The sequence below is a fragment of the Suncus etruscus genome, chromosome 15 (assembly GCF_024139225.1).
Source record: "Suncus etruscus isolate mSunEtr1 chromosome 15, mSunEtr1.pri.cur, whole genome shotgun sequence".
NCBI classification, from domain to species: Eukaryota; Metazoa; Chordata; class Mammalia; order Eulipotyphla; family Soricidae; genus Suncus; species Suncus etruscus.
This window is the reverse complement of record NC_064862.1, coordinates 78,812,061-78,839,570: the sequence shown is the minus strand read 5'-3', so window position 1 is coordinate 78,839,570 and position 27,510 is coordinate 78,812,061. Positions and strand designations below refer to the sequence as shown.

At 54.3% G+C, this 27,510-nt stretch overlaps 4 protein-coding genes across 4 annotated transcripts in view; 1 reads left to right on the top strand and 3 right to left on the bottom strand.

The window, feature by feature from the left end:
- MAD1L1 (mitotic arrest deficient 1 like 1) overlaps positions 1 to 1,160 on the bottom strand; it is a 215,911-nt gene extending 214,751 nt beyond the window's left edge. The window contains exon 1 of the mRNA XM_049788592.1: positions 1,124 to 1,160. The gene's annotated coding sequence lies outside the window, so the exon portion shown is untranslated. The remainder of the gene's footprint in view (positions 1 to 1,123) is intronic.
- A 1,758-nt stretch (positions 1,161 to 2,918) lies between these two features.
- MRM2 (mitochondrial rRNA methyltransferase 2) lies at positions 2,919 to 8,568 on the bottom strand. The gene is made up of 3 exons (XM_049788690.1): positions 8,454 to 8,568; positions 6,621 to 6,910; positions 2,919 to 3,798 (listed from the first exon to the last, which is right to left on the bottom strand). Exons 1-3 carry the CDS (start codon positions 8,516 to 8,518, stop codon positions 3,356 to 3,358), a joined length of 798 nt encoding a protein of 265 aa, XP_049644647.1. The 5' UTR covers positions 8,519 to 8,568; the 3' UTR covers positions 2,919 to 3,355.
- A 61-nt stretch (positions 8,569 to 8,629) lies between these two features.
- Positions 8,630 to 10,762, top strand: NUDT1 (nudix hydrolase 1). Its single transcript, XM_049788709.1, has 4 exons — positions 8,630 to 8,700; positions 9,475 to 9,637; positions 9,968 to 10,113; positions 10,185 to 10,762. The coding sequence occupies exons 2-4, from the start codon at positions 9,486 to 9,488 to the stop codon at positions 10,355 to 10,357; spliced, it is 471 nt and encodes a 156-aa protein (XP_049644666.1). The 5' UTR covers positions 8,630 to 8,700; positions 9,475 to 9,485; the 3' UTR covers positions 10,358 to 10,762.
- On the bottom strand, positions 10,684 to 18,702 carry SNX8 (sorting nexin 8). The gene is made up of 10 exons (XM_049788653.1): positions 18,477 to 18,702; positions 17,534 to 17,651; positions 17,319 to 17,440; positions 16,493 to 16,573; positions 15,088 to 15,248; positions 14,736 to 14,868; positions 13,709 to 13,777; positions 12,390 to 12,539; positions 12,134 to 12,280; positions 10,684 to 11,635 (listed from the first exon to the last, which is right to left on the bottom strand). Exons 1-10 carry the CDS (start codon positions 18,600 to 18,602, stop codon positions 11,525 to 11,527), a joined length of 1,218 nt encoding a protein of 405 aa, XP_049644610.1. The 5' UTR covers positions 18,603 to 18,702; the 3' UTR covers positions 10,684 to 11,524.
- Positions 18,703 to 27,510: the final 8,808 nt, after the last annotated feature.

The window sequence follows — 27,510 nt, the reverse complement described above, 5'->3', positions numbered from 1 at the left end:
GCTCAGAAGTCACTCCTGGCAGGCTCGCTCGGGGGACCATATGGGATGCAGGAATTCGAAGTGGGGTCCGTCCTGTATTGGCTGCGTGCAAGGCAAACGCCTTACCGCTGTGATATATATATATATATATATCGTTCCAGCCCCTGCTTGTGATTTTTAGATGGCGATTTCAAACCTCATGTCCAGATCAAAGATGCAGAAACCCAAACTGGCCCAGGATCGGTCTGTGTTGAGCTCTGCACGTTCGGAGGATCAGACAGAGAGGCTGAGGGATGGATGAAGCGGGGATATAGGGGACCATTCCAGGCACAATCAATGGCACAAAAGTGTGAGTTCCTGGGCCGGAGAGATAGCTTGAAGGTAAGGCGTTTGCCTTTCATGCAGAAAGATCATTGGTTCGAATCCCGGCATCCCCTATGGTCCCCCGAGCCTGCCAGGAGCAATTTCTGAGTGTGGAGCCAGGGGTAACTCCTGGGCGCTGCCGGGTGTGACCCCAAAAACAAAAATAAATAAATAAATAAATAAATAAATAAATAAATAAATAAATAAATAAATAAATAAATAAATAAAGTGTGAGTTCCCAGACTGTATGGAGCTGGCCCTGGTACACACCCACAGCATACCCAATCAGAAAGGCAGGCACTTGGGGAGGGTTTCCGAAGACTCACTGAGTCCAAAACCCAGCCATCCCCAATGGAGAGGGGCCACTAGATAGAAAGAGAGGATCCAGCTCCTAGAGGGGTTCAGCTACACACCACGATGAGGTGGGGACCTACCAGGAGACAGCACCTAGAAGCAATCAGCAGAACCCCAGATGTGCAAGCAGAGGGGTGGGCCTCTTCCCTGCAACCTAGTTGCACCCACAGCCCATAGTCACCCCTCAGCCCATACCCCCAGCCCCCCGTATCCCAGCCCTCCCTGTTCCTTCAGCCCGCACCCCTCAGTCCGCCCCCAGCCCGTGCAGCCTGGCCCGACATCCAGCCCGCGCCCCCCCGTGCACCTCTCAGCCCGCGCCCCCGTAATGCCCGTGCACCCCTGTCCGCCCCTCAGCCCGCGACCCCGGTGCAACCCGCAGCCCGAAGGCCCCCACCCGCTCCACGCCCCTCGGCCCGCCGCAGCTCACCGCGCCGCACCCGCCCGCCCGCCGCTCGGATCTCCCTCCTCGGCCTCCGCGCGTCGCGCGCGAGACGTCAAACGAGTTCTCGCGAGAGTTGGGCGAGGCCGGGACTTCCGCATCGGGAGACTACCGGAGCCCTCCTGGAACCCGCGCCGCTACCGAAGCCCTCACCTTTGCCCCGGAAGTTCTCCCAGAAGAGGCTCAGAGGACACGGAGGCCCGTGGAACTAGCGGCAAATCTAGGCAGCGGGATCCGCGTTTTTCCGATGTGGCTAGGACTGTCGACGGCGGCTTCCGAGGGTCAAACTTGTGCGCGTCGTTTGCATGGAGCCCGAGGCACTGTATAAGTTGCCTTATAAGCTTGGTGCTAGGGACCCAGGAATGCTTCCCTTCTTCCCTTCGTCTCTCCAAACTGCCAGGACCGCCTCCCTCCATCCAAGAGCTGGAGAGGGCCTATGATGAACTGGCCCCAACCAAAGTTAAGAAAATATGGGGGGGCCGGTGAGATAGCATGGAGGTAGGGCGTTTGCCTTTCATGCAGAAGGTCGGTGGTTCGAATCCCGGCATCCCATATGGTCCCCCGAGTCTGCCAGGAGCGATTTCTGAGCCTGGAGCCAGGAGTCACCCCTGAGCGCTGCCGGCTGTGACCCAAAAACCAATATATATATATATTGGTTTTTGTGTGTGTATATATATATATATATATATATATATATATATATATATATATATATATATATATATATATATATATATATAGGGCCAGGGGCCTGAGTGGTAGCTCTGTGTGAGGTTGTTTGCTTACATGCAGCAGACCTAGGTTCGATCCTCAGCATCTCAGAGTTCTCAAGCCTGCATGAGTGTTTTTCTTTTGGGGGAGGGGGGCACACCTGGTAGTGCTCAGGAGTCACTCCTGGCTCTGCACTCAGAAATCTCTCCTAGCAGGCTCGTGGGACCCTATGGGATGCCGAGGATTGACCCAGGTCCCTTAAAGTTCGTCTGGGTACAAGGCAAATGCCCTACCGCTATGCTATCGATCTGGCCCCTGCCATGTGATTTCTGAGCGCAGAGCCAGGAATAAACCCCTTAGCATCGCTAGATGTGGTCAAAAATGGCAAAAGAATATCTGGGGCCCAGGGCCCAGAGAGTACAATGGATAGTGTACTTCCCTTGCATGGACCCCGGTTCTGTACCTGGAATCCCACAGCATCCCTGGAGCTCCACCAGGAGTAAGCTCTGAGCACCACCTAGGGTGGCCCAAAAACCAAAAGCATAAGGGAGTTTTAGGTGTCAGGAATGTAGCTCAGTGGTAGAATGCTTGCCTTGCATGTAAGGTTTTGGATTCCATCACCAGTACTGCCAAAAAGATAAGAACAGGACTTTAAAGTATGGAGATTCCTTAAAATAATAAAGTGTATGTTCTTTTATAAGCCTGCCATCAAGTTCCCAGAAGAAAGGAAAATAAAGAAACTCGCCACATAAGTTTGCTTTGACATTTATCTTTATGGTCTTTACAGACTTACAGCAGCAAATTATTTCCAGAATGGAAATAAAAGGCACACAAACCCCTTACATAAATTCATACCAGTGGGGGCCAGAGAGATAGCACAGCAGTAGGTGTTTGCCTTGAATACAGCCAGAACATGGTTTGATTCCAGCATCCCATATGGTCCTCTGAGCCTGCCAGGAGCGATTTCTGAGTGCAGAGCCAGTAGTAATCCCTGAGCACTGCTGGGTGTGAGCCAAAAACACCCAAAACAAAAACCCAAAAAATTTCAGTTAGTGAAATGTTAGTGCCTCACTAACAGCATTAAATACTGCAGTTTCAGAAAATGCATTTGTCAGGTGAAAACGAAAGCCCAGGAGGGAATTTCAGACCTTCTTACCTTACCCTACTGCTAAACTAAGGATAGGAGCTTGTGTTCTTGGAGAAGTGGGGTGGAGAACGGCATCATAATGAGTGAGTACCCTCTGCCACCACCTTCTACTCTATTCTCCCTCTGTTTCCTATCTTCTATCGCCTTCAGAAAACTTTCCCCTCACAGAGGTGTGGAGCATTTCTGATCAAACGTCACAGCTATTGGACATCCTTGTCACAGATCTTTGCTTTAATACAAAGGCTCCTTGTATGTACCACCTGGTGCATTCCTTAAGTACAGCTGAATAATGCCAGCCACTTCCAGAAGAGAGGTAAGGTGACATTTGCGAGAAAAGGGGCCTGAAATGAAAGGAAGAAAGCTCAGTCCACCGTTGGCCCCCTTCCTCTTCGGTACTGGGTGGCCAGGAGGTATACCTCTGATGACTCTTTCCTGCTGGCCTCAGGCTTTAGGGTCCTGGTCCTTTGGAAGTCCTCTGCCAGCCTCCTCTGTAAGTGGTCACTCTGCCTGCCGGCCCAGATTTTACAAAGGAATGTACCCCCAGGTTGCAGCAGTTCCCGAGCCAGGGTCAAGAGGGATAGGCACAGACTAATGAGCTTGTCATGATCCAAGTCCCGGATCCCGGAGGCATTGGGGGCCATATCACTCAGTATCACATCTGCTCTCCCTCCTGGAAGCAGCTCCTGGATTCTTGGGAAGACACGTGGATCAGTGACATCAGCTGGGCACAGGAAAGTGGCACCTTCCAGAGGGGAGATGTGAAGAAGATCTACGCCAAGCACGAAGCCAACAGGAGCGTTGGGATCTAGCAGGAATAATAGCTGTAGCATCACTGATTTATGCTCTGAGCCTACCTACAGGATGACATAACAAATGGCACAAAGGGCCCAAGGTCAAACCAGTGGGCCCCAGCCTTCCTCCATGATCTACTCATGAGAAGTGGGTGGACCTTTATACCACAACTGAGGAAATTGAGGCCCAAAGAGGCCAAAGACCACCCTAAAAGCAGAGCTGCAGTGGTTTCTGATTCCGATTTCACCTCACACCAATGGCTGGTTCTCATGGGAGAGTTCTTATCTCTGTGTGGTCCCAGAAAATGGCACGACAACTCAAATGCCTGGGACCAGGGCATGGGGCAGTTCAAGGAGGGAAGTGCATTCTTGGTACTCACCAGTCCCTAACACCACACAGACTCCAGAGCACCAAGCAATAACTGTACTGTTAAACTCCCCAGCACTATAATGGTTCCCCCAAAAAAATCAATTTAAGGGCCAGAGATATAGTATAGAGGTTAAGGAACTTGCCTTGCATGCAGCCAACCCCAATCTCAATAAGAGCCACAAGTAAGCCCTGAACACGACTAGATGTGTCCCAGACAAAACAAAAACTGGGAGTGGGAGGTCCTACTCCTGGCAGTCAGGGTTTACTCCTTTGCATTCAGGAAACACTCCTGACAGTGCTCAGGGGACCATATGAGATGCCAAGGATCAAACCCGGGTTGGCCACATCCAAAGCAATACCCTACCCGTTGTACTATCATCACTCTGGCTCCACAAACAAGTTTTTCATCAAAAAATAATCATGGAGGGACCGAAGAGATAACATGGAGGTAGGATGTTTGCCTTGCATGAAGAAGGTTCAAATGTGGTTCGAATCCCAGCATCCCATATAGTCCACTGAGCCTGCCAGGAGCGATTTCTGAGCCTAGAGCCAGGAATAACCCCTGAACGCTGCCGGGTGTGACCCTAAAGCCAAAAATAAATAAAAATTAAAAAAATAATCATGAGGCCAGAATAATTGGGCAGGGTATTTACCTTGCATGTGGCTGACCTGGGTGTGAGCCCCTGAATCTCATATGATCCCCTGAGCCCACCAGGAATTATTCCAGAGTGCAGAGTCAGGAGTATTCCAAACACCACCAGATGTGGCCAAAAAAACAAACAAATTAATTTTTTTTTTGTTTGTTTTTGGGCCACATCGGGCGGTGCTCAGGGGTTACTCCTGGCTGTCTGCTCAGAAATAGTTCCTGGCAGGCATGGGGGATCATATGGGACGCCGGGATTTGAACCAACCACCTTAGATCCTGTATCAGCTGCTTGCAAGGCAAATACCTCTGCGCTATCTCTCTGACCCCAAATTAATTTAATTTAATTAAATAATCAGCCTTTAGGGGCCAGAGAGATAGCATGGAGGCAGGGTGTTTGCCTTGCATGCCGAAGGATGGTGGTTCGAATCCCGGCATCCCATATGGTCCCCTGAACCTTCCAGGAGCTATTTCTGAGCATAGAGCCAGGAGGAACCCCTGAGCACTGCTGGGTGTGACCCAAAAAATAAAAACAAAAATCAGCCTTTAAAAATATGTTTGACGGGCCCGGAGAAATAGCACAGCAGTGTTTGCCTTGCAAGCAGCCGATCCAGGAACAAAGGTGGTTGGTTCGAGCTATTTCTGAGCAGACCAGGAGTAACCCCTGAACACTGCCGGGTGTGGCCCAAAAACCAAAAAAATAAAAAATAAATAAAGGGTCCGGAGAGATAGCATAGCGGCATTTGCCTTGCAAGCAGCCGATCCAGGACCAAAGATGGTTGGTTCGAATCCCGGTGTCCCATATGGTCCCCCGTGCCTGCCAGGAGCTATTTCTGAGCAGACAGCCAGGAGTAACCCCTGAGCAACGCCGGGTGTGGCCCAAAAACCAAAAAAATATAAAAAAATATGTTTGACCCTCAAATATGAAACAGACAAAAGGTAAGTCCCTTGGGCTGAGCTGAGTAGAAACCACTGAAAGGCCCCTGAGGCCTCAGAATCATGACCTGGCTGGATCTACAGCAAGTCCTAGGAAGACATTACACCCTGGGAACTGGTCCAGCCTCTAGTGTGGCAGGGCAAGGACAAGGCAAGCCCAGAGCAGCCAGCCAGAGCCAGATGGTGGTGAAGGAAATGCTGGTGTTGGGGGCAGCAAAGGACCAGACCCAGGAGCCCCAAACTCCCACTTCTGCCTCAGTGCTCCTTTGCCAGGGGACTAGCCCTGACTTCTACCCTTATCAGAAGGCAGCCCCATGTGGGTATCCCCTCCCTGAACTTCATATTTATCCCACCTGATTGATCAGAATTGCCCATCCCTGGAATGGGCAGAAAGAGGAGTCTGCTTGTGGGGGGAGAGAGGGAATAAGAAGGAAAGTGAGAATCAGCAGAAAAGATCAACAAGGAGAATTAGCAGAGAGAATCAATAAGGAAATCAGCAAAGAGAAGCAGCAAAGGGGAGTCAGTCAGCAATGAAGTCTGAAGAGCAGCTGAAAGAGAGACAGAGTAAGCCAGAGAAGGAGCAGAGAAGTGGCTGCTAGGAAAAGATTTAGCATAGAAGCCATGTGAGGAAATGCACATGGCGGCTAGGACAGAGAAATAAAGCTGGCTGACTCCTGGAACTTCATCTGACTGCTTTGGGAATTTCTCCACCGTCATCATTCAACCTTCAGACCCACCAGGCAGTAGGGACTACAGGAGCCAGCCGAGAAAGGCCTCTCCATCCCCACACCAACTCTAGGACTCTTCAATTTATATTAAAACAACAGCACCATCCCTGCAACTCACCAACAGAGGGCATCAGTCTGCTTTCCTGGGCCAGGCCCTACCTGAAGCAGCAGCGTTGACTCTCTGCACAGCCACTTGACTCCAGGCCCCTGGGGCAGCCCCACAGTCCAGCACACAGAGGCCAGGCTGGAGCAGCCGGTGCTTGTCGTCCATCTCCAGAAGTTTGAAGGCACTTCGACACCGGTAACTCTCCACTTTCGCAGCCTTCACAAACGGGTCCTTCCGCTGCCGGGTGAGCCACAGGTGCTGGGCACCGCTCCGAGCCCAGTGCTGACTCGCAGCCATGTGGAGCTCCTGGTGCGGGAGGAAAGCACAGACCAGCTTCAAGGACCTAGGAAAGAAGAGGAAGTAGATGCAGGGCAGCAATGGGGAGAAGTGATCCTGGGGCACCTGAAACCAGCCCAGCCAAAAAGGAAAGTCCCCCAAATCCACAGGGAAACCTAACTTTCAGGACATCCAATATGGCCATCTCCCACAAGATCATGAGGTCAGTAGGGCAACCCTAACTTGAGGGGTGTCCTGAGAAGGCAACAAAGGGTCAACCCCACAAAAGGAACAGTTACTAAGGACCCAGACTGCACCCCCTTCCAGTCTCTACTCGCTGTTATCAACCTGTTTTTTTGTTTGTTTTTTGTTTTTTGGACCACATCCTGCGGTGCACCATCCTTCTGCATGAAAGGCAAGCGCCTTACCTCCATGCTATCTCTCCGGGCCCTATTTGTTTGTTTTGGGGGAAACACCCGGCAATGCTCAGGGATTACCCCTGGCTCTACACTCAGGAATCACTCCTGGTGGTGCTCGAGGGAAACCATATGGGACTCCAAGGATCGAACCCAGGTCAGGTATGTGCAAGGCAAGCACCGTGTCCACTGTGCTATCACTCTGGCCCCACGTTATTAACTTCTTCGGAAGCATCTAGTTCCCCTGATTTTCTTTCTTTTTCTTTTTTCTTTTTTTTTTTGTTTGTTTTTTTGTTTTTGGGCCACACCCGGCGTTGCTCAGGGGTTACTCCTGGCTGTCTGCTCAGAAATAGCTCCTGGCAGGCACGGGGGACCATATGGGACACCGGGATTCGAACCAACCACCTTTGGTCCTGGATCGGCTGCTTGCAAGGCAAACACCGCTGTGCTATCTCTCTGGGCCCTGATTTTCTTTCTTAAGTTGCACACAGGGGCTGGAACAGTGACACAAGCAGTAGGGCGTTTGCCTTGCACATGCTAACATAGGACGGACCGCAGTTCGATCCCACAGCGTCCCATATGTTCCCCCAAGCCAGTATAGATTTTCCCCCAAGCCAGTATAGATTTCTGAGCGCATAGCCAGGAGTAACCCCTGAGCGTCACCAGGTGTGACCCAAACCCCCCCGCCATAAAAGTTGCACACAATGATAGTCTCCTAGTCTGCATCAACCTAGTAGGGCTGGTATAGAAGAACTGGGGAAATCAAGGCTGCAGCCCTCTTCAGAGTTCTCACCGGCCGCAAGGACAATAATCCGCTGGAGCAGAAAGGACACAGTCCTCACTGGGCTAGCTGCGCCCTCAAATTGAACTCCAAGGTGAACAACTGTAGAAAGGTGATGCCCGCCTCTCTGGGAAGTTTTCTTGGGATTTAGAGACTGTCCCTGCCAGGCACACCAGGGCCCTGACCCCCCTGTAACTTCCTTAAAGATGCTGTTCTTGGGGTTCCTGGCAGAAAGCTATGATGCTGGGGTTAGAGCGAACCCCCAATGGGGACAGGGGACAACATATACCAGCAGTGTCTGCAGCCCTCGCTGCCTCCTGCCTTGCCACGGGGAACTCATTGCACCTACGGGCCCATCCTAAACTTCTCCTTGGGGACCCACCGCGCCTGATCCAACCCCGTACCCACCTCACCTGCACCCCCATAGAGCCGTGAGCAGCTCCCGGCGGCCCGGCGGCCCTCGCAGCAGGTAGTGCATTTCTCCGGGTCAGCCTGAGTTCGGATCTCCTGGGTCTCCGCTAGCTGAGCACACCCGACCGGAAGTACCGCCCCGCTTCCTGTCGAGACCACGCCCCCCGGAAGTGCCGGCCCGCGTGTGGCCGCGGGTTGCCGGGGGGGCGCGTGCTCGGGGATCCTGGGGGCGCAAGGGAACCAGGTCAGGTGCGTGGGTTTCGCTGGAGTTGCCAGGGAAGGGGAGTGGGAGGGCACGGGGGCCTGGATGTCCCTCCAGGGGCCACGTAGCAGCATGCATGCCGCCAGCGGTTCGTCCCCACCATATCTGATGCAGCCCTGGAGAGTGGCCTGAGCCTACTCTGGGTTCGCTGTGGACCTTTCCCAAGGAAAGGAGTTCCAGGATCAGGAGAGCCTGCATCACCGGTATAGACACACACACACACACACACACACACACACACACACACACACACACACACACACACACACACACACACACACACACACACCACTGCTGTCTGTGAGGGAGCTGGGGCCTCCAGCATTTCTTCTGCAGACAGCTCTTCCCGCTCTTGATGTGGCTTTCCCCTAATGCAAGGTCCTGGATCACCCGAGCTGTGCGTGCTTGGGGGGAGTCAAGCAGATCCCCAGGCCAGAGAAGGACCCAAGCTGAAGTCTCAGTGCCCACCCCCAAGAAAAAGAACATCTAATAAGCCATGATGATCTTAGTGCTAGACTACTGTGGCTCACCTGCTTGCCTAGAGGAAGGCAGGGCCAAGGAGCAGATAAGTAGCCTGTGGGGCCATGCATTGGCACGTGTCAATCTCTCACTATTGCTTCAGATACTTAGAAAAAGGGCCTCCAGCTGCTGAGCCAGAAAATCAGGGGTCAGCCACCAGTTGGCAGAGCCATCAAGCCCCAGATTTCTGCCCTCTTGCTGGCCCTTGTCAGCCGCTGACCCCACTCTCCGGCCTTCCTCAGCATCCACCGCCATGCAGCCTTCCCGGCTCTACACCTTGGTTCTGGTACTGCAGCCGCCACGCATCCTCCTGGGCATGAAGAAGCGTGGCTTTGGGGTTGGCCTCTGGAATGGCTTTGGAGGCAAAGTGCAGGAGGGAGAGACCATCGAGGAAGGAGCCAAGAGGTGAGAGATGGAAGCAGCAAGTGCTGGGCCTCATCAGGGCTTAGAGACAAGAACCTGTAGCCTTGGGCACCTGAGACAGTCCTTTGCACAGCTGCACCAGGCTTAGTCCCTGACACTATTAAGGCCAGTAGGGGGGGACCAAGTATGTGGAAAAGTGGCAGAGCCAACACTAACCACAGCTACCTATTGTCCCAACAAAAGGGCCCAGGCTTGGCTGGGGTGGAGGGATGTCGGGCACAGACTATAGTCTATAGACTATAGTCTGGAGTCCCAAGAGCTCATTAGAGGGAAGGACAAAAACCAGGACCCCTATGCCATCCATCCCCACAGGGAGCTGCAAGAGGAGAGCGGCCTGACAGCGAAGACGCTACACAAGGCTGGCCACATCGTGTTCGAGTTTGTGGGCGTCCCCGAGCTCATGGATGTGCACGTCTTTTGTACGGACACAGTCCAAGGCACTCCGGCTGAAAGCGACGGTCAGTGTCTATCCCCTCCCAACACAGCCCAGCAGGGTCCCAGAGTATTAACATAGCCCTTTGTCCCACAGAGATGCGGCCCCAGTGGTTCCACCAGGACCAAATCCCCTTCAGCGATATGTGGCCTGACAACAAGCTCTGGTTCCCTCTCTTGCTCCAGAAGAAGTTGTTTCAGGGGTACTTTAAGTTCCAGGGACACAGCACCATCGTGGACTACACCCTCCGGGAGGTGGATGCCCTGTGAGGGGACGTGACCCACCAGGGTGAGGATATGTATGGCCCATCCCTCCCTGCTGTGCACCATGGGCTGAGGCAGGCAAGGGCATGTCCCCCAACTCCACTTCATGTTGTTTTTTTTTTCCCCTTTACAGTAGCAGAAACTGAGGCAGGACTCAAAAGAAAACATGCCCAAGGCCAGAACATTCCTGATCCCAAAAGGCTTTATCTCTTCACTGTAAGAAAAACTGAGGCAGGTCTCGAGGCCACTCACGGTTCCTGACCCCAAAGGACTACTGGCATCTGATCAAGGGAAAAGAAAGTCTGCACACAAAAAGTGCATGCCACACTCAGTTCTTATAAATGCCTTTAATAACAGTTATTCATGAAAGCTTCTAAATAAACTCTCGGCATAGAGATCACATGTAAACAATTCCAGTTTAGTGGAGTGATAGTCCTCAGTCCTGCAGCCTCCTAAAGTGCTCCCTACAGAAAACAGGCCAGTCCCCACCAGGAGATTTTGACAGCCAAGCTGAGCATGGACCCATGGAGCTCAGAGGCAGGCAAGCAGCCATAAGGAAGTTTCAGGCTGGGGCCCTAACCCACAGGGTGGTACAGTGGGCACCTGGCCTTCTAGGGTATCCTCAGACAAGTGCCTTCTCCCAGGTGGGCCAGCAGAAAGGCACCAAGGGGATGCTGGCCCAGCCAGGTCCCACAGGGAGGTGGAGGCAGTGGCTATGCTGTGTTCCTGGGGCCCAATGGAAAAGACTGGGGGACTCAGTCTCTTCGATTCCAGGCAAGCAGCAGAGAACCCAGCTGCTGAGATGAAGTGAGAGCAGGTGGGGGTGCCAGAGCACATGCCATTACCTGCTGTAGTCAAATTCCACTGCCAGACCCAGACCAAGAAGGGGGTGGCAGTGAAGTGGCTCAGCTCCCATGACTCTGCCAGCTGTGCAGAGTTCCAAGAGGCTCCACATTTCTAGAAAGAAGGGGCTGCCCATGGCTCACCACACCACCTCATCCCTGCATGTAGCAGAAGGAACTGGCATCCGGTTCATACACCTATGCCTGAGATGGTGCTGGCTTGCAGAGAGCAGGGTCACCCAACCCTTGCCTAGCCCCAGGGACCCACACAGGGTACACACAGCTTGATAAGGCTTCAATGAGATGGTTGGTGTTGCCCAGGGCCCTGGGCCTAGTGGGGAGCCAGGCCATCCTGTGGGGAGCTTGGAGGCGTTAGGGCACTGTGTTGTCCCACGAAGAGGCAACTGAGCTTGGGCTTCAGGTCGGTCCACACCTTGCTCATCTGTGGAGACAGGACAGTAAGGGAACCAAGAGCTGGGCTTGGGCTACCCACCTCCCCATGGATGGGGACTCCAGTCTAGCAGGGGCCTACCACATCCTGTCATGATGAGGCTGGGGTACTCAGTATTCCCTACACAAAAGGAACGTGGCCCTACAGGCCAAGTGATGGCCAAGCCAAGATCCTGGGACAGTCCTGGTAAGGTATAAGCCTGTACTCCCCAGGTTAGGGGAGTGCAATGGGACCCCACCCTTATGCTAATAAGGAGCCTCTCAGCAGCCCCAGGCTGAGCAGGAGCCCTCCCAGCCTCAGACCCAACACAACACACACCTGCCTGAGTCAGGCTTAGGTGAGGGGTCAGGCCTCAGGCAGAGCCTCCAGGTGAGAGCCATGTGTCTCCTGCTTATACTGTCCACCCGCCTCCTCTCCTCTCCTCTCCCCCGTCCCCAGGATGCTCTGTCCCTAGGTCCCGGAGACTTAAGTGCTGGGAGTGGCACCCACCTCCCTGTGGCCCTGGATCTGCGAGTTGACAAAGGCACCAAGAATGAGTGAGGTGAGCGGCAGGTAGGCATGCACCAGCTGCGTCTCCTGGTGCAGGCAATACAGGGAGAAGTGGTTCCGCAGCTCCATGGTCTGTAGGGCACTCTCCTGCTACAAAGACAGCCTCTAGCACCCATTCTCCTCTAAGCCAGCACCACGAGGTGCTGTGCATCCCTGGTCCCACCCTCAGGCAGCAGAGCAGAGGGCAGCCCAGTACCTCCACCATGCGGGACTCCAGCTGCTCCACGGCCTGGGGCTCACGGCTCTGTGCAGCAGCACTCAGCATCTGCCTCCGCATCAGGCCGTACTTGTGCAGGGCACGCTGGTGCTTATGCAACACACCCCGCTCGTGCCGCTCACACAGGTCCTAGGGGCAGGGGAAAGGAGAGTGGTGGGTGCAGGCAGAGGCTTGCTCAACCCAATTGCTCACTGTCCCTCTCTCACACCTGCTCACAAAGAGCCCGGGGTCCTGCCTGTTGCTTGTGGCTCCAAGTCCAATCCCCAGCACCACAGCCCCAAAACATCACTGGGGGTTGCCAGCACCACATCACGAGGCCGAGTAATGGCCAATCAGAACCCACATCTGGCTGCGTTTCCCCACCCACCCACCCGTAGGTGCCCTGAGCACCATCTGGTCTAGGCAGTATACAGAACATGGATGTGAGCAGATCCATACCAGAAGCAGAGCAGATGCCCAGGCCATCAGCAGCTCAGCGCAGGGGGTCACACTCCAGAAAGGCTCCCCGCAGGGGCCAAATAACCCTGACCACCCTCTTGTGGCTGGGCGCCTCATGCTCCACTCAGATACTCAGATTCTCTCTCACACACATGCACTCTGCCTGGTCCCTGATTCTCTCTCACACAAATGCTTCACCTGGACTCCAATTCTTTTTTTTTTTTTTTTTGGTTTTTGGGTCACACCTGGCAGCGTTCAAGGCTTACTCCTGGCTCTATGCTCAAAAATCGTCTCCCCCCACAAGCTCGGGGGACCACATGGGATGCCGGGATTCCAATCACCATCCTCTGCATGCAAGGCAAATGCCCTATCTCCATACTATCTCTTTGGCCCCGTAGACCCCAATTCTCAGACACACATTCCACCTCGACCCTGAATTCTCACTCTCACACACAGGCTCTACCTAGTGTCTGACATACTCACACACATGGTCTTCCTGGTCATTTCTTGTGTTGTACAAATGCACCGCTGGTCACTGATTCACTCACACATTGGCACTCAGGTACCAGCACCCCACAGGTACTTAGATTCCTGAGCACAGCCTCAGACACTCATTTGTGCACGTGCACACACAAGCACTCATTCACACACTTCCTCTTGCTCACGGCTTCCCACATTCCTGAGGTCGTGCTCACTCACAGCTCAGACACCTGTTTTGTCCCAGGTCACACACCTGCTCTCCTGTGGGCCCAGCCAGAGTCCACAAGGCCTGCATTACCCCATCACCCCTCTCAGCCCTTTCTACCCGCAGGGGTCTCAGACACCCTTTAGATCCTGCTCATCAACAAGGCCAGACTCACTCGGTAAGACTGAAGCAAATCCAGGAAGAGGTTCAGCTTCTCCACCACGTCATTTTCTTCCTGCCTGCCCTGCAATGAAGCAACGAAGTCAGGACCACTGAGTGCTCATGAGAGTGCCCCTCAGAGCCTCCCCCACAGATCCACACACCCTAAAAGAGTCATGCCCCACACATAGCTGTTGGCTGAGAGGCCTAGCCATGACTAGGGGCGGACATACACACACAGCTGTTGCCTGGAGGGGCTGAACCCTGACTAGGGACCACACACACACACTCACATGCACACATACAGGAGAGTCATGCCCCACACAGCTGTTGGCTGGAGGGATCCTGGCTGGGGCCATGACTATGGGTCTCAGGCTGTCCCCAGCACAGGAACCCACAGGCAGGATTAACTGCTTCATTCTGGTCTTGCAGACCAAGCTTTGAGTGCTGTTCCCTCAGAGCATGCTGGACTTGACTCTTCTGCTTCAAGAAATGGCCCAGGACATGATGAGACCTGTACTGTCCCTGCATACCCCAGACACCAGAAAGTGGGAGACCTCCCACCACCACAGGGTACCCTGCATTCGGCTGGTCTCAAACAAGCTCACAGCAGGCTGAAACCACTGAGGAAAAGGTCAGTCCAGAGCTGGATTCTTCTATCTAATCCCAGCCCTGGTCCTCAGGTCCATGTCAGAGTCTCTGTCCTGTTTCACATGATCTCTGCCCAAGGGCAAACACACCCCAATACTACAGACAGGCCCCAGCAAAGAGCACAGATAGGACACAGGGTCTCCCCACTGGGCACAGGTAGGGCATGGGGTCTCCCCGGACATGACCTCTTGCTCATGCAGACGGCCCAGCATGCCCGACAATGAGCACTGGGGAAAGGAGAGGCCATCTGGAGAAGCTCTGAGACCAAACACAAGTGGCTCATCACTGAGATCAGATTCTGTGACTAAATGGGTCCCTCATTTCAGGAATGGTGACAGAGACAAGACAGCAGCAGTATCAGGGCTGTGGAGTCTGCCCGGCATAAGGCTTACCTGCTGGGCCGCCTTGTCAGCAAGCATCGCAAACTCCACTGACAGCCCTTTGAGTGCCTGCTTCAGTGAGCCCCATGTGCTGCTGTGGAGACTGGCCCAGGAGGGCAGCGGCGTTGTGTCAGACCCGAGAGCACTGCAGGAGGACAGAGGGAGCCACTCAGGCCAAGAAGCATGGTGTAACCTCGCCCTACCCCCGTGCAGGAAATGAGAGCTGGGCTGGCCTGCCCCATGCAACGGCCTTGCAAGCCTCAGGTGCCAGAACAGATACTCGCCAGCAAACCCAGCAAAACCCATGTGTCCAGGCACCCCCTTCTCCATCATGTTTGTCCCCGAGGAAGCAGGTCAGCCGCACCTCAGCTCTTTCCCAAAGATGAGGAGGTCAGCGGCGTTGTCCAGGGCCCGTGTGGCCATGCGCTCAGCCCGATCACGCAGCTTGTAGAAGCTGTTATAGATGTTCCGCACCAGCTCCCGGCTGACGGCGAACTGGGCCTGCATGTCAGCTGGGAGGAAGTCCTGCCCAGGGAAAACCACAGAGTCCTGAGCAGTACTCCGAGCCAGGACTACTCCCTGAACACTACCAGGTAAGAGCCACAAAATACTTCTAAGTGAAGGGTCTGGAGAGAATCCAGTGGGGAGGATGCTTGCCTTGCATCCTGACCCAGGTTTGATCCCCAGCACCTCAAAGGTGCCTCAACAGAAGAGATACCTGAGTGCAGAGCCAGCTGTAAGCCCTGATCATTGCAGGTGAGGCCAAAAATAAAGGAAAAAAAAAGCTTTTAGTGAAAAATGATGTAGCTCTTACTGTTACTATTGATGCAACATTAACAACTACCCACTACATCTTGCCTGCTTTAACTATAGCCATTGACTATGACCAGCTGAGTAATGCAGAGAAAAGTGACCTCAGAAGATGAGGTCAGAATTGCCCGTACTATAGAGACTCTATCTAAAGGGGGGACAGCTAAGTGATATGGCAGTGCTTGGCAGGGTGTTCGTCTTGCACATAGTCAACCCAGGTTTGATCCCCGAAACTTCCAGGAGTGATTCCTAAGTGCAAAGGTAAGAGTTACTCCACCACCAAGTTGACACAAAAACAATTTAAAAAAAGGAGGTGGGGAAGCAGCCGGAGAGATAGTACAGCAGTAGTGCACGGACAACCCAGGACAGACCTGGATTCTATTCCCCACATCCCATATGGTCCCCCAAATCTGCCAGGAGTAACCCCTTAGCGCCACAGGATATGGCCCAAAAACAAAAAGTAGGGCCCGGAGAGATAGCACAGCGGTGTTTGCCTTGCAAGCAGCCGATCCAGGACCAAAGGTGGTTGGTTCAAATCCCGGTGTCCCATATGGTCCCCCGTGCCTGCCAGGAGCTATTTCTGAGCAGACAGCCAGGAGTAACCCCTGAGCAACGCCGGGTGTGGCCCAAAAACCAAAAATAAATAAATAAATAAATAAATAAATAAATAAATAAATAAATAAATAAAGGAGGGGAGAACAAAGCAGTCAGATTATCTTTCTAGAAAAAATAATGGACCAAAGTTTAAACAGTGCTGAGCAGTGGAAAAGGCTCAAGTAGCAGGACACACCTCTAGAAGGTCCAGGTATGAAGTCCTGTAGCCCTGGTGGCCCCTCAGATGCCCCAAGATAACCAACGCAGCAATCAGCACCCTGAAAGCTGGGGGACAAGCATATGTGCAGCCAAAGCCTGGGGTCATGCTAGGGGCCTGAGGCAGCTCTTCATAACCCAGGGCCTACCTTGGCCCGAGCAGCCAGCTTGCAGTTCAGGAACTCGTCCCCGGTGCTCTGTGCAGCCTCCTTCAACCGGTTCTGCACATCCTGTATGGGATGACCAGCCACTGACCTCGCCTGCATGGGCCTAGGCTCAAGGCTCGGAGGGTGCACCATCCAGCTTGAAAAGGGGCGCCTGTACAACTCCACAGGGTAGAACAGGACAACCCCTAGCTGGCCCCAGGGATCACTGGGAGCCCCACAGAAGCCTCAGGAGCCTGTAGCCCCCACAGCCATTCCTTTCTCAGGGAGTCCAGACTCTGGGTCCTCATTTAACAAAGGCAAGTAGATGTAGGAGGCCCTGGGATGAGGGTTCCCCACCTGCCCCTGCTGCCACCTTCCCTTCTGCACTGCAGCTTCCTGGGCAAGGGATGGAGGTGGGGGAATTTGGGGGCACAAGCAGCCACGTCCCAATGCCCCAGCACCATCAGGCACCCACAGCCCTGCTTGAGAAGACCCCCATAGAGGAATTCTGTAGCATAAACAGCAGGTGTTAGTTCGAGGAGCTGAACCCACCCACCCGAGGCACCAGGATGGGGGCCAGAGACTCTCAGGCAGGATGGGGGAGCTGGGCTCCCTACCAGAGGCACCTGGCAGATGCTGTGGCGGTGGTAGATTTATGAAAACCCTGTGTGGCCCCAGCTCTACTCAGGGGAACCACTCCCACTCACAACTGTAGGTTCCACTGCTCACTGGCTCAGGCAAGCAGGAGCCCAGCTGGACCTGGCTAGGGGCCTCTGAACGCACCCACATGAGGGGCCTGGTGGCCAGGCTGGGCAGGGGACGTACTCACGGAGCCATCGAAGGACAGGAAGAGCCGCAGCAGTGCGTCCTCAGAGAAGCGGGGGTGTCGGGCCACCAGGTTGATGAAGCGCTTCAGGGCTCTCCTACGGGCCTCGATGAACTCCCTGTCGGCTGCATACCACACCACCCAGCTAGCACCCCACCCCATAAGCCCAGCTCACCACCAGTGCCGTACCTGCCCCCCCAGGGGCCCTGGCCACTCACCTCCCAGCACCCTCTTGGGCGGGAGCGCAGGCACCATGCGATACGGGAACCGGTGCAGCAGTGTCTCATGGAAAACCACGAAGTCATTGTAGCGTCTGTACACGGAGGACTTGAAGCGCTGTGGGGCCAGAGAGCGGTCAGCTGAGGCAGAGAGCCAGACTTGCCCAGCACCCGGCAACAAGGCCCCGAGACCCTGTCACTCCAGCTCTCCAGGCCGGGACAGAAGTCCAGAGCCACTCCAATGCCAGTCACAGAGCTGGGCCTCGCTGCCTGCCCTGAGCCCTTCTGGACCGACCTCTGTGACTTCTGATGACTAAGGCTCTGTCAGTTCACCCAGAAGACACAAAGGAAAGAGAACCATCCTCCTATTCATCTATCCATCCATCCTCTCATCCTTCCTCCTCTCTGCCCATCCTCCCATCATCCTATCCTCCTGGCCTTCTGCTCTCTTCCTCCTTCTGTCCTCCCATCTTCCCATTCTTCCATCCTCCCGTTCTCATGGCCTTCCCAGGACCCGCCTACCTTACTTCCATCCATCATGAGCCCTGTGGCCCAAGTACACACATAGGTCTCAACCACCCAATGTGACATCAAAAGCGGCACAGCCCTGAAGCCCCCTGAATCCCATTGCCTCACAGTCCCCCAGAGAGGCCTGATCCCCATTCCAACCTAGGAGAGGGGGTGCAGCCTGAGGGCAGAGCCCACAGCCTGGGAAATTCCTGTCAAAATCCTGGCAGGCCCCAGGGTACATCTGGTCCTGTGTATCCCAATATCTTACTGATCATCTGAATTGATAGAAACACATGCAGGGACCCGAGTTGAGGAAGTAAGCCCAGGATTAGTGCACCTAAGGGCTGAGCCTGGCCCTTCGGACTGAGTCCGCATCTGAGCCCCAGTCTGACCCGTAACCCTGTCATCACCAAGTGCCCTGCCCACACTGTACCTGGCTGGCCACCTGGTACTCCACATGCTTGAGGAACAGGCCTTTCTTCTCAGGTATCAGCTCCACCTGCACTGTGTCTCTGGCCAGCAGCTCCTGCAGTAGTGGGCTCCCCTGTGGGCCCTGCATCCGCCGGGGCTCTGGCTCCCTCCCAGTGGTGGGGGGCACAGGTATGTCTGTAGCAGAAGCAAGACCCACCAAAAAGACCCTTGAGGAGCAGAGCAGGTTGGACCCGACCTACAGTGTGGCACATAACTGGGTCATGCACCAGCATCTAGCCTGCCAGCCACATAGCTCACCTCTCACCTGAGACGTTCAAGGTGCCAGGGGTCTCACCAAGCCGGACAGCCAGCAGTGCAGAACCACTGCACCCCTGACCCAGGAAGAAAACACCATTTGGATTTGGGGGTTGTCTGCAGAACAGAACACCCCTCCCCACTGAGATGCAGGCTTGGACCACAGAGTCTTCCACATGCCTGTAAGGCCACAACTTGACCTGACCCTACTTCACGGCGACACACATTCCCATTGGCCACACTGTGGTGACAGGACATTCCAAAAGCACAACTGACACCCACCCATACTTCCCACATGTCCACACCGCACAACTCACATGCCCTTGCTCGGCCACAGGACTGCTAGAACACACTTGCTTTACAGCCTGCGCCCCCTCTTCCTGGAAAGAGCTCCACACCCCATGCAGCTGAAGTCCCTAGTCTCCCCCTTCAAAGGAACCCTGAGCCCCACATCCCTGTAGGGAGGCAGGAAAAGAGACAGACTGAACCCCAGCAGCAGCGCCAAGGAGACTTCCACAGAGCCTTGCCCCTGACAAAGCGGCCCTGTTTGGTTACCCTCAGTTCTTCTACAATGGGCTGGTTCACCATTCCTGCTTCATTTAACAAAATGTTTGGGTTTTTTGTTTTGTTTTGTTTTGGGGCCATACCCAGAGAGGCTCAGGGGTTACTCCTGGCAGGCCCAGGAGACCAGACAGGATGCTGGGGATCGAACGCAGAACCGTCCTGGGTCAGCAGCGTGCAAGGCAAATGCCCTACCACTGTGCTATCTCTCTGGCCCCTTCATTTAATAAAATGTGCCAAACTGGATCACAGAGATTACACGTGAGTACATGTATATGATTGTCTGAGCATGCATGACTGCATGTGTGTGATTGTATGTGAGCATGTGTGAGTGCCTTGTGTGATTATGCATGCACAAGGACAGGGATGTGAACGCATCTCTCTGTAATGGGCTGTGAGTCCACATGAGGGAGTGTGTGCAAGAGAATGAATCAGGGCACATAAAGGGGGTATGAGCGAGGGCCCCCAATACATGGATACCACAGCTCTAGAAAGTGATATTCAATCACCTCTATCCCACAACCTTCAGACCAGTGAGAATCCGAAGCACGCACGCACGCACACACATACACACACACACTCACACACACACTCAGGAGCTCACCAATGGGTCGGAGGACAGATGTGTGGCCCCAGCAGGCCATGGCTCTGAGCATCCCACCTAGGGAGTGAGGGTTTTGCATTGAGAGCAGGAAGTAGAACCCAGAGCCTGGGCCAAGCCTTCCCTGACCTCTGCTCTGGCTTCAGGAGGGATACCCCAAGGGAGAGCCAAGTCTTATCTAACTCGGCATAAAATCCACAGAAAAACAGGAAATAGAGCTACACAGGCTGGGGGAGGGTCGCTTTTCAGCAGAGAAAAGACTTGTAAACTGTTATTGGTGTTTGCCTGATTTTGCTTCTGGGGTCACAGCCAGCGGTGCTTGAGGCTTACTCCAGACTTCAGGCTTCTGTACTCAGCGATCATTCCTAGTGGGATCCTAGGGGACCATGTGGGATGCCAGGGATCAAACCCCGTTAGGCTACATGCAAGGCAAAAGCTCTCCTTGCTGTGCTATTGCTCTGGCCCCACCAGCTTTGTGTGTGTGTGTGTGTGTGTGTGTGTGTGTGTGTGTGTGTGTGTGTGTGTGTGTGTGTGTGTGTGTGTGTGTGTGGTTTTTGGGTCACACCCGGCAGTGCTCAGGGGTTATTCCTGGCTCCAGGCTCAGAAATTGCTCCTGGCAGGCACGGAGGGCCATATGGGACACCGGAATTCGAACCGATGACCTCCTGCATGAAAGGCAAACGCCTTACCTCCATGCTATCTCTCCGCCCCCCCCACCAGCTTTTTAAATAAGATAAAGTTTTCTCCTTGAAAACTTTAATTGAGAAGACCTAAACAATTAGTGCTCAAGGGTCACTCTTGGTGGGGCCGGGGAGGTCCTAGGGAATGCGAAATGCCTGCCCAAGTCAAATCTGGGTGGGTCAGGAGGAAAATAAGTGCTTTCACCACTGTGCTCTCTCAGTGCACTTTTCCTTTTTTTTTTTTTTTTTTTTTTTAGGTTTTTGGGTCACACCCAGCAGTGCTCAGGGGTTACTCCTGGCTCCACACTCAGAAATCGCTCCTGGCAAGCTTGGGCACCCATATGGGATGCCGGGATTCAAACCAATGACCTTCTGCATGAAAGGCAAATGCCTTACCTCCATACTATTTCTCTGGCCCCATCAATGCACTTTTCCTAAGAATTAAAATAAATGGTGCCGGAGAAATAGCAAGGAGGTAGGGCGTTTGACTTGCATTCAGGCAGAAGGACGGTGGTTTAAATCCTGTCATCCCATATGGTCCTCTGAGCCTGCCAGGAGCAATTTCTGGGTGTAGAGCCAGGAGTAACCCCTGAGCGCTGCCGGGTGTGACCCAAAAACCAATAAAATAAGTTAATGTAGGGGCCAGAACGATAGCACAAAGGATAGGCCCTATCCAATAGGCTACCCGATAAGGCATTTGCCTTGCACAAGGCTGACAGGTGACCAACCAGGTTCAATCCCTGGCATTTCCAGAGCCTTCCAGGGGCAAGTGCAGAGCCAGGAATAACCTCTGAGCACCTCTGGGTGTGGTACAAAACCCAAAAAATAAACAAATTAAGTTAATGTTGTGGGACAGAACAAGAGTACATCGGGTAAGCAGGGGTCTCAAACTCAATCTACCTGGGGGCCGCAGGAGGCAAAGTCGGAGTGATCCTTGAGTGCAAAGTCAGTAGTAAGCCTTGAACATTGGGGGGGGTGTGACCCAAACAACTAAAACAAAACAAAACAAAACAAAAAAAGATTCCTCTAGGGCAGGGCCACAAAATGTTGTACGGAGGGCCGCGAGTTTGAGACTCCTGGTAGAGTATTTGCCTTACACACCTGGGTTCAATCCCTGAATCATGTATGGTACCAGGAGCCCTACCCTGAGCACTGACAGGTGTAGCCCAAAACCAAAACAAAAATTTTTTGCAAATGAGCTTGTTTCTTGAAATACGGATAATTAGGATGTGGGGAGAAGGAAGGGAGGATGGAGAGAGTGTGGGTTTAGGAATGCTCAGTGAGCAATTTCAGTGATTGAACCTGGAACCTGTCTGGAACCTGGTCTCTGCATTCAAAGCCCCTGCTCAGCTTGCAACCTGCTCATTCACCAGAGCAGCTGTTTGGGGTAAGTTCACAAGCTCTTAAGGAGGGGAAGGCCAGGGAGGACCCAAGGCAGGATGGCTCCTTCCCAGTTGAGCCCACAGGGGAACAGCCCTGAGGGGCAACTAGGAGCCAGCCTCTCACTGCTCTGCACAAACACCAAAGTGTCCCCTCTGAAAAAGGTCCCCAGGGCATAATGTCCACAGGAAATAGGAGCTCAGACTTCCTCTACTTCAACTCTGGATGCCCGGAAACCCCAACAGCCGCCTCCTCCAGGCAGCCCTTAAAGGTCCCCCCTCCACTAACCAAGGAGGCAACAGATGCCAGACCCATGGGGAGGGCAGCCTGGGTGCTGGTTCTCAGGGAGCTGCTCTGTGCCCAGAGAGGGTTTTCCTTCCTCAAGGACTCACCCGAGCACCCACATCCCAGCACCTGCCAAAGAAGAGGCACCCCGTGATACTCAGGGTCCGGAGTACAGTCCATGAAACTGTACTGTGTGCAGGGACCTGCATGCCTGGACACCCTCCCCAGAAAGGGAACACAGGAACACCAAGAGAGCACTCTCTGCCTCTTGTGAGGGGCAGGTTTTCTGTAAGTCAGCCCTGCCCTGTTTCCCCATCTCTCTCATAGCACTTCCAAGATGCTTTGTTCCATAGGGCACAGAACCTTGAGGGAGGTGAGGGAGGCTGCCACCCAGCGCATGGTCAGGGGAGGCTGCTCCAGAGCCTCCTGAGTCACCAGAACTGAAAGTGCAGCACAAATCACCCTTTGAAGCAAGACTCCAGCAATGACAGTGCTGCAAGGCCCTGGCTGGGTCACTCGGGACTCAGCCTGAGGATGATTAACCAGGCTGAGCAATAAACCCAGATGCTCCTTCCCACCACACAGCCTCTGCCCCAGGCTCAACATGGCCTGGGACACACAGCACAAGGCAGATACAGTATCAGAGCCACTGAACCCCAACTTGAATCTAACATAGGAGTTAGACAGGCCCTGGGGCCACAGTAGCCTGCCTAACCTGCCCTGCCACAGGGCTTCCTCCTGATTGAGCACCAAGCGCTCACACTTGCCCTTACCCAGCTTGTCCAGCCTCTGCCTTACTGGATTCTGCACCTGCTCCAGCCTGGATGGAGCCAAGAAGGGAAGGACCTGCTCTGACTGGGCGCTGGGCAGTACAGAGTCATTCTCCATGCCAGAGCAGGTCACTGACCCATCGACTTCAGCTCCCTGTGGAATCTTTCTGAAAAACTTCACTAGGGTGTCTTCAAGTTTCAGTCAAAGACAGCCTCAAAGACAAAGCTTAAGATGCAGCCACACGACCACTAAGGTGCAAACCAGTGGCGACTGCACTCAGGGAAGCTTCTGGAAGGGAGCAGGGCCTGGCAGGAACCAGGCTGCAGATGTGGCTGTGAGGGGCTAGTGAGTGAGATCCAGGGTGTCACTCATGATGGGTCATACTTTGCTCAGTTCCAGTTATATGACCAGCTGTCACAGCTCACTCCTCAGCCGGTTCTCCAGCGCAGCAGGCAGAAAACATTCCTGGAGCCACACAACAATCGGACCACTGCCTTGGGGCCTGCTCAGCTACAGACATGGCTTCTTCCCCTTTGCACACACAGCCTCACTGGGTCTTGTTTGTTTGTTTGTTTGGGTCACATCCAGCAGCGCTCAGGGGTTACTCCTGGCTCCTCACTCAGAAATTGCTCCTGGCAGGCTTGGGGGACCATATGAGATGCCAGGATTCGAACCAATGACCTTCTGCATGAAAGGCAAACACCTTACCTCCACGCTATCTCTCCGGCCTCCCCCCACTGAGCCACCAGGGTTCCCCAGCTCCCAAAGACACACGTGGGCACAGACCCCACACCCCAGTCCCCCCACCTGCCATGCCCTGCAAACCGACCTCTCCCAGCACATCAAGCCAACAGCATTTTTTCTGGCTAGAGAATTCCCCTAACCAGCACAGCTCTCGCTGACCACAGTCCTGTGTATCTGTTCCCCAGAACTGCGATTTGGGTAGTTCCTCTTTCTAAAACCCACGCACTTTACCTTGCCGGTTGTGTGAGCCTGGCGGCAAAGACACCTCAATTGATACCTTCAGGGCCACCACCAAGGCCACACCAAGGTGACACCAGGGCCGCAAGCTGGTCTTGTTCACACCTCATCTAGCCAAGGCTCCTGCAGTCACAAGCAGGACCCGCAACCCTCAATTCCAACCCAGGCATGAAGGAGTCACAGAGTCATGCAGAAAGGAACTGAGAGCCCTGAGGGAGAGGCCGGGTAGGACAGCAAGGAGACCCTGTGGGGTTGGAGAAAACTATCTTCTGGGAGCTGCCTGACCTCCAAGAATGTCTGGAATGCAGCCCCTGACCAAGCTCCCAGGGGCTGAGCCAGTCTCATCCACAGGGACAGCAACTAAGCATTAGTTGCATCACCGGGGAAGTTGTCGTTTTAGTGGAAACCACAAAGGGCTGTCCAGACAGCAAGAGAGAAAATCAGCAATTCCACAGAACACTGGTAGAAGGGGCCGTCAGGAAGAGGCCAGATCTAGAAAAGATAAAATAGTAGGAGAAACTGAACCTCACTGACAGATAAGGAAATACAGATTTCTCTTGCTAACTTCTCTAAGCCTGACGGAAGCTTACAAGGTGGTGTAACATGATAGGGACTAGAGAATACAGTGAGGAAAGGGGTCTGCCCTGAGTACGGCTGGTCCCATTCGATCTCTGGTCATGGTCCCCTGACAAAAGACCCAGAGAACAAGAGTCCCCCCAAAAACATCCCAAGAACAAGTCGGTATTCATGGCAGTGAGAGCTGCCAAGACTGGAGCTGAGAGCTGGAATTGATCCCTGGTCGGTGCAGCCTGACTTTGCCAGGATACGCATGGCCTGATGCCACGAGCACCCATGCAGGACAGCCTTCACAAGCCCAGCACCAACGTCTGTCTGGCTTACACAGCTGTGTTTCACAGTGACAGGCTCTGGGGCCAATCAACCTGCTATTCGGTTAACCCTGAAATAGGGCGCTGGTGTGGGCTAATCTGATTCCCACTATCAGTGAAGGCGGTCAGGGCGGAGGCCAGGAAAGGCTGGAAGTAGGTTCTATCCTCAGTAGGGGTGCGACTTATCCACATCTCTGAACCCCAGCAGCTAGACACAGCCCCAGGGAGCCAGAAACACAGGTCAGACAGCAGCCTCAGCAAACTGGGACACTTCCCATCCATAATGTGTCCTCATCGTGTTTTTCCTTTCTTGCCGGAGCAGGTCACACCTGGCAGTGCTCACTCAGCACTTACTCCTGGCTCTATGCTCAGAGGTCACTCCCAGAGGTAAGTGCTGGGGTGCTGCAGAATTGGACGGTGCCAGTTGCAGGCATGGGCCAGCACCAAAAGCCCCACACTCCCCTCTCAGGCCTGTACAGCTTTCTGAAGGATCTAGGGGTCTGTGAAAGTGGCCGGGCAGCATAGGGCGAGCCTTGCATGTACATGTGAGGCCCTGGATTGAGGAACTTAGGGAAAAAACCTTGTGCTGGGGCCTGATCGATAGCACAGCGATAGGGCGTTTGTCTTGCACGCAGCCAACCCAGAAGGGACCCCGGTTCGACTCCTGATATCCCATATGCCTCCCCCCTCCCCAGTCTGCCAGGAGCGATTTCTGAGCGCAGAGCCAGAGTCACACACCTGAGCACCTCCGGGTGTAACCCAAAAACAAACAAACAAGCAAAAAAAAAGAAACCCTCATGCTACCTCCAGAGCCCTCGGGGTTCCCCGTTCTGCCCCTCAGGAGTTGAAAGCCTGGCCAGCCGATAGGGTCCAGGAAAACTGATCACCACCGTGATCTCGGGGGACCCTGAGGTGCTGGGGAAGAACATGGGAGTTCCATCACCTCCCCAACTACCCCTGTGGCTCTGTGCACCCCACCCAGGTGTGGAAGGAGACGACTTGGGGAGCAGCTTCGGAAGCAGTCGGGGTGCTGGCCGTCCAGGATGTGAACATTCACGCCCAAAGAGCCCCCCGAAACCCCCACGCAACGCTAACTCCCGAAGATCGCGCGACCCCGGCGGCCCTCCACGATGACAGCCACGCTGTCATCTTAAGATAACGGGGCGAGGGCGGGCGCGCAGCCACGCAGGCACTTGGGCGGCCCGACACCTCGCCACCCGGGTCCGTCCGCGGCCCCGCACTGCCTGGGGGGGCAACGAGGCCGGAGCAAGGCTGGTCCGAGCCGCGGGAACCGGGAGACAGCTCCCCACGGGCGCCCGGGCGAGGAGAAGGCGGGCAAGGCCGCGGCGCGCCGCGGAGCGGGTGGGCCAAGGGCTGTACCTGGCGCGGGGGAATCCGCCTCTTCGTCACAGTCCGCCTCGGCTGCCGCGGTCGGCAGCGGGTCCATCGCGCCGCCGGTCATGTGAGCTCCCGCCACATGACTTCCTCCCGCGCCGCCCGCGCCGCCAGTTCACCGTCCCGAGCCCGCCGCGCCACGCCCACAGTCTCCGTGGCCACGCCCGCAGCTGGCTTCGCTGCCCTGGTCACGCCCATAACCCCGCCCAATCCGAGCTCACCACGCCCATATCGGCCCTAACCACGCCCATTTGCGGCCACATAGCCTCTCTGGTCACGCCCACTCTGCTTGTCCGAGCTCGCCACGCCCACAACCACCGGCCTCGTCTCGCGCACAACCGGCCTCCGCCCGCCCCTGCCACGCCCACCCTGGCTCCGCCACGCCCCCTCTCGCCCCACCACGTCCCGCCCCGCCACGCGACCTCTTGGCCCTCTGCAAGATCACGCGCCCTTAGCCCACACTCTTTTTTTTTTTTTTAATTATCTTTATTTAAACACCGTGATTACAAATATAATTGTACTTGTATGATTACAGTCATGTAAAGAACACCCCCCTTCACCAGTGCAGGATTCCCACCACCAATTTCCCAGATCTACCTACTCCCCACCCCACCCACACCTGTATTCGAGACAGGCTTTCTTTTTCCCTCATTCATTCACATTGTTATGAAAGTTTTCAGTGTAGTTATTTCTCTAACTGCACTTATCATTCTATGTGGTTAGCTGCACCTACTTGGGAGGATGGGGGGAAGTAAGGGTTGGGACTGACGCAGTAAAATATTAGAAATGAGCTTTGTAGAGCAGTATCAAGGTCCCAATAATAGATAGATATTATGGATATATAGAATATATGCACACAATAATATCAATATGAAAAAAAAAAGAGAAAAAATTTCTACTGACTGTCCCAATATAAACCAGTGCTAGAACAGCCTGCCCTCCTCCCAGAGCGAATTCCCATTCGTGTGTCAACAGGAAAGCCTGTTGACCCCTATAGAGTCCACCTAGACCGGTGCCCAGGGAAAGACTGAAGTCCAGGGGAGAAAAACCCTATACCTGGCAAGAGCTGGTCTCCAGAATCAAGGACGAAATCGAAAGCCAGATGTCTGCCCGTCCTCCTCCCCATGCACCTCCCCCCTGGAGTACGGAGGGAGGGGGGAACCTAAGGACCACTAAGAGTCCACCTGAACCCACTTCTGG

Bases quoted from the DNA above. Each gene is read 5' to 3' on its own strand.
- MRM2 (XM_049788690.1), bottom strand. From the start codon at position 8,518: ATGCACTACCTGCTGCGAGGGCCGCCGGGCCGCCGGGAGCTGCTCACG. The intron at 6,911-8,453 runs GTGAGGTGGGTA...CTTCTTTCCTAG, and splicing joins ACGGCTCTATGGGGGTGCAG to GTCCTTGAAGCTGGTCTGTG. The intron at 3,799-6,620 runs GTAGGGCCTGGC...TATTCCTGCTAG, and splicing joins AGTCAACGCTGCTGCTTCAG to ATCCCAACGCTCCTGTTGGC.
- NUDT1 (XM_049788709.1), top strand. From the start codon at position 9,486: ATGCAGCCTTCCCGGCTCTACACCTTGGTTCTGGTACTGCAGCCGCCA. The intron at 9,638-9,967 runs GTGAGAGATGGA...CCATCCCCACAG, and splicing joins ATCGAGGAAGGAGCCAAGAG to GGAGCTGCAAGAGGAGAGCG. The intron at 10,114-10,184 runs GTCAGTGTCTAT...TTTGTCCCACAG, and splicing joins CACTCCGGCTGAAAGCGACG to AGATGCGGCCCCAGTGGTTC.
- SNX8 (XM_049788653.1), bottom strand. From the start codon at position 18,602: ATGCAGGGCCCACAGGGGAGCCCACTACTGCAGGAGCTGCTGGCCAGA. The intron at 14,869-15,087 runs GTGCGGCTGACC...GTCCTCCTGCAG, and splicing joins ATCTTTGGGAAAGAGCTGAG to TGCTCTCGGGTCTGACACAA. The intron at 13,778-14,735 runs GTAAGCCTTATG...GCTTCATTGCAG, and splicing joins CTGACAAGGCGGCCCAGCAG to GGCAGGCAGGAAGAAAATGA.